At 46.9% G+C, this 11,695-nt stretch overlaps 1 protein-coding gene across 1 annotated transcript; it reads right to left on the bottom strand.

Annotated features, from left to right (window-relative positions):
* Positions 1–3,618: 3,618 nt before the first annotated feature.
* LOC142917334 (uncharacterized) lies at positions 3,619–8,281 on the bottom strand. Its single transcript, XM_076061970.1, has 3 exons — positions 8,204–8,281; positions 7,818–7,880; positions 3,619–6,555 (listed from the first exon to the last, which is right to left on the bottom strand). Exon 3 carries the CDS (start codon positions 6,539–6,541, stop codon positions 5,129–5,131), a length of 1,413 nt encoding a protein of 470 aa, XP_075918085.1. The 5' UTR covers positions 6,542–6,555; positions 7,818–7,880; positions 8,204–8,281; the 3' UTR covers positions 3,619–5,128.
* Positions 8,282–11,695: the final 3,414 nt, after the last annotated feature.

Genomic DNA, 11,695 nt, shown 5'->3' with positions numbered 1-11,695 from the left:
GTCGTACCGAGCTGCTGTGCTGAGTGCCTTTGCTCCATCAGACCAGCGTCAGCTGCAGACAGAAAATAAGAATATCCACATCATCTACACGTCAGTATCGAGGCACAGAGGAATGCATATATACAGTCACATGTGACTTACACGTCTATACTTATTCATATATTCATGATGTAGTGAAAAAGTTTCCCAAATTCATCACAGGGCTGTTATGGCACACAATGAGAGGGCAAATGGTCATAAACATGCCTGGAAGCCCACGTATCTGCAAAATGAATGTTCACCCAAAACTCTGAGTACACAATTTCAGCTGTCTGGCCACAAAAGGAATATTTATGAGAGCTAAATTCAGCTGACACAGCAAAGGGTGTTGAAAACAATACTATTTGTGTTGTGCAGAAATTCATAAATTAACGTTCAATCGCAACTTAGAGGTGTGAATCCAGGCTCAGATGTCCTTAAATGCTGGGATGAACAGATCCGACTTCAGCTGCATGTGTGCTGTGTTAACTTCCTGTTTCCATTCTTATAAAGAGTTCCAGAGGAAAACAAAAGTAAACTATTGTTATGATATAACCTCCGTGTTCAACAGAGTTAATAGACTTTACTGCAAACACAAACTGTACACTGTCACTGGGTAAACAGGCGGTGGCGTGTCTAGAATCATGCCTGGCCACCTTCATCTGCTTGGAATGAATGCTTCCTCACTCCACCAAGTAATTGAGGATCAACGAACATAGCCGAGGCTAACTGGAGTTTGCGTGTCTCTCGCCGTGGTGAGATGTTAACTACCTCACCTGGTATACAGGAAGTCGTGGGTTCGATCCCGACCCTGACGCCTGCTGTATATTTGGAGTTTGCGCGTCACTCCGTTTAGCGTCTTTGACCGATAGACATTGACACACGTATTCTTGTTGATTTCGGTAAAGTTACGTAAATAGAAAATAAGAATAACAGATAATACAATTACATTAAATAAAGACCACTTGTGTTGCGATCAAAACGTGAGTTTTTTTGCTTTATTTACAATTTATTTTATTTATTTTTATTTTATTTTCTATCTACGTGACTTTACCGAAAGAACCAAGAATATTAATTCCTGCAGTCACCAAAGCTTTAAGTCAAAACATTCACACACGTTGACAAAGCCTCACCTTATGTTGTTGTGGGCAGCTCGCTTCTGATAACAAGAGCGGTATAGCAGCTCAAGCGGGCTTGGCCTGCTAACAAAAGAAAATAAAAACTGCGTGAATATTTACAATAAAACAAAGTTACAAAGTGGCGAGCTGGGTGAAGACAAATTAAACTTAAACGAGATAATTAAAGTGAATGCAATCAGGCGAGGTCAGGAGGCAATGCCCCGCGTGGCTAGGCCCCGCGTTGTAAAGTTCCAACCTGGACATCGATTCCCATGCTCGCTGCTACTCAACTGACATCCCTACGAGAGAGAGGCTCTACCTTGGTAAACAACAACAACCACCACCACAACGACCACCACCACAACGATGAGAATTTCTCACCTCGGATTTCAGTGCAAGCGCGCACACGGCAGCTTCCTGTTGCCTCGCGACAGCAGGTAGTATGACGTCACTTCCCTCCCACAAGCGGCTCTGTAACTGAATAAATTATGTTAATGTTACCGGACCATACGTCGAGGGATGGGGGCGTGGGCGCTGAACCCGTCGCAATATTATCGCGACGGCTTTAACGGACACATTATGTTAATGAGCCACCAATCACTAGACGTAGCTTTGCCCAAATAAGGATTGCCACTGGAACGATATCGGCAGTGACCCTGGCGGAGGTGACGTCACGCTCAAGAGCGCGGTGGACAGGGGAGGGGTGAATACCTTGGTGACATGACGTCACTAGCGAGGTACACCTCCACCTGGCGTTTCACGCCGATGAGGTAATGCAGAGTGGTGACGTCACAGAGTTGGAGTTTAAGTTGATTTAGATTCATTTTCCATTGCTCCCTCCCTTGGGTGTGTGAGCTCAGCAACAACGTGGACATTATTGTGTGTACACTGTGTGTGTGTACACTGTGTGTGTGTACACTCTGTGTGTGTACACTATGTGTATACACTGTCACTGTGTGTCGCTGTGTGTCACTGTGTGTCACTGTGTGCGTGTCACTGTGTGTCACTGTGTGTGTGTCACTATGTGTCACTGTGTGTGTGTCACTATGTCACTGTGTGTCACTGTGTGTGTGTCACTGTCACTGTGTGTACACTGTGTGTATACACTGTGTGTACCCTGTGTGTGTTCACTGTGTATACACTATGTACACCGTGTGTACACTGTGTGTGTGTACACTGTGTATACCCTGTGTGTGTGTACACTGTGTATACCCTGTGTGTGTACACTGTGTGTGTGTACACTGTGTATACACTGTGTATACACTGTGTGTGTGTACACTGTGTGTGTGTACACTGTGTGTGTACAGTGTATGTGTACACTGTGTGTACACTGTGTATAAACTCTGTGCCACTGCGTGTGTGTACACTGTGTGTGTGTATATATACACTGTGTGTGTACCCTGTGTGTGTACCCTGTGTGTATACACTGTATGTACACTGTGTGTACACTGTGTGTGTACACTGTGTATACCCTGTGTGTGTACAGTGTATACACTGTGTGTGTACACTGTGTATGTGTGTACACTATGTATATACACTGTGTGTGTACACTGTGTGTGTACACTGTGTGTGTGTGTGTACACTATGTGTATACACTGTGTGTGTACACTGTGTGTGTGTACACTGTGTGTATAAACTGTGTGTCCACTGTGTGTGTACACTGTGAATACACTGTGTGTGTACATTGTGTGTGTACACTGTGTGTGTACACTGTGTGTGTGTACACTGTGTGTGTGTACACTGTGTGTGTACATTGTGTGTACATTGTGTGTACACTGTGTCGCTGTGTGTGTCGCTGTGTGTGTCACTGTGTCACTGTGTGTGTGTCACTGTGCCTGGCACAAGCGTCGTGGTGACGTCACCACCACTTAGTTGCGAATGGCGATTGTTGTTGTGTCACTGTGCGTCTGTCACTGTGTGTGTGTCAGTGTGTGTACACTGTGTGTACACTGTGTGTGTATGTGTACACTATGTGCATACACTGTGTGTGTACACTGTGTGTGTACACTGTGTGTGTGTACACTATGTGTATACACTGTGTGTGTACACTGTGTGTACAGTGTGTGTGTGTAAACTGTGTATACACTGTGTGTGTACACTGTGTGTGTGTACACTGTGTACATTGTGTGTGTACAGTTTGTGTATACTGTGTGTGCACAGTGTGTGTGTACACTGTGTGTATACACTGTGTGTGTACAGTGTGTGTGTACACTGTTTGTGTGTACACTGTGTGTACACTGTTTGTGTATGTACACTGTGTGTGTACACTGTGTCTACACTGTGTGTACACTGTGTATATACTGTGTGTGTGTACACTGTGTGTGTGTACACTGTGTGTATACACTGTGTGTACACTGTGTATAAACTGTGTGTGTGTATACACTGTGTGTGTGTACACTGTTTGTGTCCACATTGAACCGAACCCCCGGCAAGGCGATCTACTTAATGACGAGAGAAAATTCACACGAAATGTCCCTTTCAATGAAGTCTTCCAGATGTAAATTGATACAAGCTTTTAATGAAGAAATAAAATCATCTAATTCAAAACACAACACAATTTAAAGATGTTTCATTTTAAAACTTCAAAACGGACATGGGGTACTTGTGTGAATGCGTCCTTCGTGTGCAAATGTTGTAACTTTCCTGGCCTGAAGGCCGTCAATGTGTTGGACCCTTATTGGTGCACAGCGTCTCAACAACAGCAGTGGGGTTTGCTTCAAGCGATAGGTAACGAACATCCAGACGTCAATCAGCAAGGAGCATTCATAGTCTTAGACAAAATCTACGTCAACACGTAAGACAAAACTACAATTCGTGTTGTAGAGAATGTATCTCCTCCTATACGTTTAACTTTCAAGTGGTATGCCTTGTAACTGATGAATGATCCGAGCGTGCTCCCTATTTCAAAGACAATGAGTTGCTCCAGAGGCAGACGCTTCGTGAACCACAAAAGTACCCTTTGACCTGTATCACAAGAACAACGGGTCTCACCCGAGTTCTCTGTACAGGTTACTTCCGAAACACACACACACTTTGTCTTAACATCACTTATTCAATATTTGACCCTCAGACAAAATGTTACATGCACGCGCACAATCAGACAAGCATTCATTCTAAATCCTTGACGGGCATATTAACAACATTGAATTACTGCAGCGAAATTGACTGCATCACATAACATCGTATTAATAAGAAGTTATTTTACAAATACGCACCGTCTGCTTAACAGTGTATGTACACCGTACTAATGTTGCGTCATTCAAAACGAGTAGGCCGTTGCATGCTGGCGTCTGGGTCAAAATGTAGCAAATTCTAAACATTACGCTACAAATAATAGATCACGGCGTTTCGATGGCAACACAAGCAATCGTCATCAGGTGGGACAAGCACAGCAGCAATAAGAGGAAACTGCTGGAGTAGGCGCCTACTACTTCAGCAGTTTCTTTTGCTGTGGGTGTCCCACCTGATGATGATTGCTTGTGTTGTGATCTAAACGCCGTGATCTGTTATGTTTCTACCCACGTGGTGACTTTACCGAAAGAACTCAAGAGTGTGGATTCCTGCAGTCACGAAAGCTTCGAATCAAGATTACCTACAAACTACACAACTGAGATGACGCATCAATCATCGCCCCCTACTGACAGGCTCTTGTCCACATGCAGGCCGGTGCAGGGCCACCACCTTGTGCCACACAGGGGCAGCTGCAACTTGGGGATGCTCTTCGAGTGTTTCAGACGAGGTACGACACAAAACTCCGAGTTGCTGAGGCGGTTAAGCAAGCACCGTGTAAATGCAATTATGATAACATAGTGAATGCTTGGGGGCATATTGTCTCTCGCTCCTGGTTAAAGATCTACCCAACCCACAGGTCCACAAAGACTGGCCGCCCTTACTCTGCAGGTTGAACCTAAAAATTGAGTGTCCAACTTCACGTTCTTGTCATTAAAGGCCTGTGACAAAGGTGCATCTATTGGAGCAACATTATATCAAGCTTACACATCTACCGGGTCTTCACTTGACTTTGTATTGTCTAGGAGGAAGTCCACCCACACCTCCACTTCCACAAACTGCTGGGAGTTGCCTCGCTCTGCCTCACAGTGAGAATTCTCCTCCTGCTTCACGTTGCCTCCATCGATGTGAAGGTCCCATTTTGGAGTTGAATCATCTTCACAATTTACCTTCACTCCTTCGCTCTTCACCATCACCTCTTCACATTTCGCCTTCACCTCTTCATATTTCACCTCGATAACTTTAAAAGTGTCTAAGCTGGGATTTTCTTCTGGTTCTTGTTTCATGAGGGATGGGCTCATGGTGGCACTTTGACTTTCACAAGCTGATTTCAGACTCCACTCCTTGTGGATCTTCTGATGCTTCTGTGTTCTCTGGTGTACTTGAAGATTTGATGAATGTGCAAATGCCTTCCCGCACACACTGCACTTGAAGGGTTTCACTCCCGTGTGTGTTCTCCGGTGTGATTTAAGACCAGATGACTCTGAAAATGCCTTCCCACACACACTGCACTGGAAGGGTTTCTCTCCCGTGTGTGTTCTCCGGTGTGATTTAAGAGCAGATGACTGTGAAAATGCCTTCCCACACACACTGCACTTGAAGGGTTTCTCTCCCGTGTGTGTTCTGTGGTGTTTTTTAAGAGTAGATGAATCTGAAAATGTCTTCCCACACACAGTGCACCTGAAGGCTTTCTCTCCCGTGTGTGTTCTCTGGTGTGTTTTAAGAGCGGATGAATCAGAAAATGTCTTCCCACACACACTGCACAAGAAGGATTTCTCTCCCGTGTGTGTTCTCTGGTGTGTTTTAAGAGCAAATGACTGTGAAAATGCCTTCACACACACACTGCACTTGAAGGGTTTCTCTCCAGTGTGTGTTCTCTGGTGTTTTTTAAGAGTAGATAAATCTGAAAATTTCTTCCCACACACAGGGCACTTGAAGGGTTTCTCTCCCGTGTGTGTTCTCTGGTGTGTTTTAAGAGCAAATGACTGTGAAAATGCCTTCACACACACACTGCACTTGAAGGGTTTCTCTCCCGTGTGTGTTCTCTGGTGTTTTTTAAGAGTAGATAAATCTGAAAATTTCTTCCCACACACAGTGCACTTGAAGGGTTTCTCTCCCGTGTGTGTTCTCTGGTGTGTTTTAAGAGCAAATGAATCTGAAAATGTCTTCACACACATACTGCACTTGAAGGGTTTCTCTCCCGTGTGTGTTCTCTGGTGTTTTTTAAGACTCGATGAATCTGAAAATGCCTTGTCACACACAGTGCACTTGAAGGGTTTCTCTCCTGTACGAGTTCTCTGGTGCTGTGTCAAATTTCCAGTCCGATCCGTGCCGTATGCACGCTGGTCGCATTGTTGACTTGTCGTACCGAGCTGCGCTGAGTGCATTTGCTCCATCAGACCAGCGTCAGCTGCAGACAGAAAATAAGAATATCCACACCATCTACACGTCAGTATCGAGGCACAGAGGAATGAATATATACAGTCACATGTGCCTTACACGTCTATACTTATTCATATATTCACGACTAGCTGTACTACCCGGCTTCGCCTGGGACTTGGATCCACCACGTTCGGCCGCCTTTGTCTCCCCAGTGGCGATGTTCACACCACAACAGTTACTCGTTTGAGGCTGAGTCGACCTAGGGGAGGCCCAGAAGCGGTTCAAATAATCGTCGCCGGTGGTGGCCGTGAGCGGGAATCGAACTCGGGTCGCCGGGTTCATAGCGCGGCGTAGCGCTAACCGCTACACTACAATGCGTTACGCTTCCACACACACACAGACACACACAGACACACACACACACAGACACACACACAGACACACACACAGACACACACACACAGACACATACACAGACACAAACACACAGGCACAAACACACAGACACACACACACAGACACACACACACAGACACACACACACAGACACACACACAGACACACACACAGACAACGCTAACGGCTACACTACAATGCGTTACGCTTACACGTGCGCGGGTCACGTGACAGATTTGACGGCACAGCTCACTTGCCGTGCAAAAAATCTATACATTATTGAGCTCCCCTCCCCCCCCCTAAAAACAACACAAAAGTGTATTTGCATAATGTGTGTACGGTGTACAGTCTGGAAAGTACCCACATGGCAAATTTACAGTTTGTTGCATGTCGGGAAGTACGCTAAACATTGTGAACAGACAACACACACAATCACAACTTTGCCTTTTATATATATTTGGAGATGCAGTGAAAAACTTTCACAAAATTCATCACGCGGTTTTAGTTTTTTGATTTTCAGTTTTATTTATTTTAGTATAGTCCTGTGAGCCATTCGGCTCTTGAATCGGGTGCAACCACAACAAGCAACAAAACAAAAACACGACCAAGAAAAACATCTTACAGTGACTATGTGTGACTGTGCAAACAGCACTGTCATGGCACGCAATGAGAGGGCAAATGTCATAAATATTCCTGTAAGCCCTCGCATCTTCAACATTAATGTTGCCATAGAAACGTTGTGGGGTGTTTTGCTTCATTTAAACAAATAAAATTTATTATGTTATTTTAATTTTATTTTCTATCTACGTGACTTTACCGAAAGAACCAAGAATATTAATTCCTGCAGTCACCAAAGTTAAGTCAAAACATTCACACACGTTGACAAAGCCTCACCTTGTGTTGTTGTGGGCAGGTCGCTTCTGATAAGAGCGGTATAGCAGCTCAAGCGGGCTTGGCCTGGTGAAAAAAATAAAAACTGCGTGAATATTTACAATAAAACAAAGTTACAAAGTGGCGAGCCGGGTGAAGACAAATTAAACTTAAGCGAGATAATTAAAGTGAACGCAATCAGGCGAGGGCAGGAGGCAAGGCCCCGCGTGATAGGCCCCGCGTTGTAAAGTTCCAACCTGGACATCGATTCCCATGCTCGCTGCTACTCAACTGACATCCCTACGAGAGAGAGCGAGGCTCTACCTTGGTAAACAACAAGAACAACCACCACAACCACCACCACAACGACCACCATCACAACAACCACAATCGCAATGAGAAGTTCTCACCTCGGATTTCAGTGCAGTTACATCGTGACGTCACGCGGCAGCAGGTGACATGACGTCACATCCGGGGAACGATACATGCTCCTCCAACAATGAGCGACTCCGTAACTAAATAGAGAATAAATAAATTATGTTAATGGTACTCGTCCCATGTGTCGTGGGCAATGAACTCGTCGGCTTTAACGAATAAATTATGTTAATGAGTTGCCGTCACTGGGCGTAGCTTTGCCCAAATAAGGATTGGCACTGGAACGCAATCGGCAGTGACACAAGCGGAGGTGACGTCACGCTCAAGAGCGCGGTGTATTACCTTGGTGACATGACGTCCCGAGCAAGGTACACCTCCCCCTGGCGTTTCACGCCGATGAAGTAATGCTGAGTGGTGACGTCACAGAGCGGGATTGGAGTTTAAGTTGATTTAGATTCATTTTCATTTCTCCCTCCCTTGGGTGCGTGGGCGCAGCTACAACAACAACGTGGACATTATTGTGTGTACACTGTGTGTGTGTACACTATGTGTGTGTACAATGTGTGTGTGTACACTGTGTGTGTGTGTACACTGTGTGTGTATACTGTGTGTGTATACTGTGTGTATATACTGTGTGTGTGTACACTGTGTGAGCACAGTGTGCACACTGTGTGTGTACACTGTGGGTGTACACTGTGTGTGTGTACACAATGCGTGTGTGTACACTGTGTGTGTACACTCTGTGTGTGTACACTGTGTGTTTACACTGTGTGTTTACTCTGTGTGTTTACACTGTGTGTGTACACTCTGTGTTTACACTGTGTGTGTGTGTACACTCTGTGTGTGTTTATACTGTGTGTGTTTACACTGTGTGTGTGTACACTGTGTGTGTACACTGTGTGTGTACACTCTTTACACTGTGTGTGTGTACACTGTCTGTGTACAGTGTGTGTGTGTGTACACTGTGTGTGTGTACACTGTGTGTGTGTACACTGTGTGTGTACACTCTGTGTGTGTACAATCTGTGTGTGTGTACACTGTGTGTGTGTACACTGTGTCTGTGTACACTGTGTGTGTACACTGTGTGTGTGTACACTGTGTGTGTGTACACTGTGTGTATGTGTGTACATTGTGTGTGTGTGTACACTGTGTGTGTACACTGTGTGTGTACAATCTGTGTGTGTGTTTACACTGTGTGTGTGTACAATGTGTGTGTGTACACTGTGTGTGTTTACACTGTGTCTGTGTGTACACACACAGACACAACCTCTACCGTCAGCAGTGGATGGGTGTAGCGAGGTGCAATGCCACCCCCCCCCCCCCACTATCTCTGTGATTAAAACACACAAACACCACTAGCCTATAATAATAAAGTGACCAAAAAGGACAAAGAGTACGTTTGACCTGTCAACTGATATAAATTCCACATTTATATGGCGTAGCCCAGTCTCTCCATTGGATGACTCCTTTTAACCTCACACAGAGTAGTACTGAATTTATTGAGCTCTGATGCCCAAACTGTATTTTGAAATTGCAACCTTTAAAACTGCGAGACAAACGTTTTAACCACATCACTTTCCAGCCAGAAATCTCTGCCCAAGTTGGAGCACTCTACCAATGAATCCAGTCATCTGAAATTAACGTTATTGTAACATGCATTCGGAATTCCTTTGGTCGCCCAAATGAGCCTCCGCACCTTGGCATGGATAGCGAGTCCTGCACTCACGTCAGAAGCAATAACGTCCAGCTATTTTATTTCAGCATGGCAGATTTTAAGCCATGTTGACTTGGAATAAACCTCCCCAGGTACTTGGTCCGATTGAAACTGTAAAAATAAAATTGTACCCGTAGGGGTTAGCCTGAATTGAACCCATGAGATCGGATCCAAGCGTAATGCATCAAAGCAGCACTCCCATCTCACTGGATTTGTACAAAATATCTGTGCTATACACCATACTACTTTACAGTAATATACTACTATACTTTAGCTGGAATGTAGCATGTTTATGGTAGAGTGGATTATTTGTAAATTTTGATTGAAAATCCGAAGTGTCTTCAGTTATAAGACTCCGTCATTCTTCAAGCTGCATACCAATGTTGAACAAACATTTACATTTTTTATATTGCTAAAGGACATTTGCAGATGATACATTATTAATGTTTGAGACAGAGGGACATGCCAATGCACGTGAATGTTTTTTCAATAAAACATATCAAAACTATACAGTTGCAATGATATTAAAATTTAATCCAAGCAACATTACCATTTTCCCTGCTCCTTCAGTTTGTGCTCAATACTTTAACGTGTACAGGGCCATGGCGGTGTGGGGGCCGACGTCCACCCCACCGCCCTCGCTAGGCAGGTGGGGCGCGACGTCCGCCCCTTCCGCCGCCTCCTCCACCGCGTCGGTCGGCTCCCGCCGGGCCCCCGCCGACCGAGCGATCGGGCCCCCCGCGCCAGCGCCCTCTCCGAGGGACAGACTCGTGCTGCTGGCTCACGGCCGCACGGAGTAAACCCACGCACCCCCGCGCGCACCGCGGCTATCGCTAACGCAGCGGACAGCGGCACGCTAGCGCCTACACCGGCGAGCGATTACCTCCACGAGCATCGGCGCGCACCGCAGCCGTCGTTAACACGGGGCCCGAACGGTCTCGCACCTGCGGGCGATTATCTCAACGCGCGTCCGTGCACGCCGCGCGCCCACTACGGCTGACGCTGGCGCAGCACGCGGTGGCCCACTCGCGTCCACGCCGACGGGCGATGATCTCAACGCGTGAGCTCAGGCCGTGGCTCCGCCCTCGCTCTCGCCGCGCATCCACCCACGGAGCCGCTCCGCACAGGAATCACACACGCACCACACCGATGCTCTCTGCTAACTTTTATTCGTGGCGCAAACCCCGCACCGCCCGGAGGGAATATTCTACGAGCAGAGCCTAGGCCTACCGCTACCCAAGTCCGCAAGTGCTCGCACTCCCCGTCACGTACCTCGCGGCCGTGCTCACGGCGTCGCGTGGACGCCGTGAGAGTCGGAGGGACGAAGACAAAAGGGAACTTTGCCTATCACCGCATTGTAGCGGCGCTCGCCGGCATCGCACGGATGCCGCGAGCGGCTCGAGAAGGCGGGGAGCGTCGCGCGCGACTCGTCGCCGCCGACCCGGCGAACCTTCGCGCCCAAACAATTTTAAGCCAACTCAGGGGCGCCGCAATGTGACTCGCTCTGCGAGGGTCGGCCATTCTCCTGGCACCGGGAAACTGCGGGACTTTCATCCCAGAGACCCTTCGGATGAAAACCCGTCGTGACGGGCAAACCCCCGCCAGGACGCTACGTGTGCGCGCTGCAGGTGTGTGCTCGGTGTGGGGGGCCACGGGAGAGTCGAGGCGCTGGCGGAGTTGCTCCGAGACCGTGGCACCACAACGGATCGGGAATTGTGTTGAAATCCGGCTCACGCAAAAGCACAAAGGGGCTCCCGTACTCGATGAACGCGTAGCCTCGGTTGAGAGTTTTGTTCCAGCGACAGACGCTCAT

The sequence above is a fragment of the Petromyzon marinus genome, unplaced genomic scaffold, assembly GCF_048934315.1.
Source record: "Petromyzon marinus isolate PM22_M1 ecotype Great Lakes invasive population unplaced genomic scaffold, UKy_Petmar_22M1.pri1.0 PM_G_Scaffold_46, whole genome shotgun sequence".
NCBI classification, from domain to species: Eukaryota; Metazoa; Chordata; class Hyperoartia; order Petromyzontiformes; family Petromyzontidae; genus Petromyzon; species Petromyzon marinus.
The sequence above is the reverse complement of the archived record's forward strand: the minus strand, read 5'-3'. Positions and strand labels throughout refer to the sequence as shown.

Coding starts and splice junctions, on each gene's coding strand:
- LOC142917334 (XM_076061970.1), bottom strand. CDS start 6,541: ATGGAGCAAATGCACTCAGCGCAGCTCGGTACGACAAGTCAACAATGC.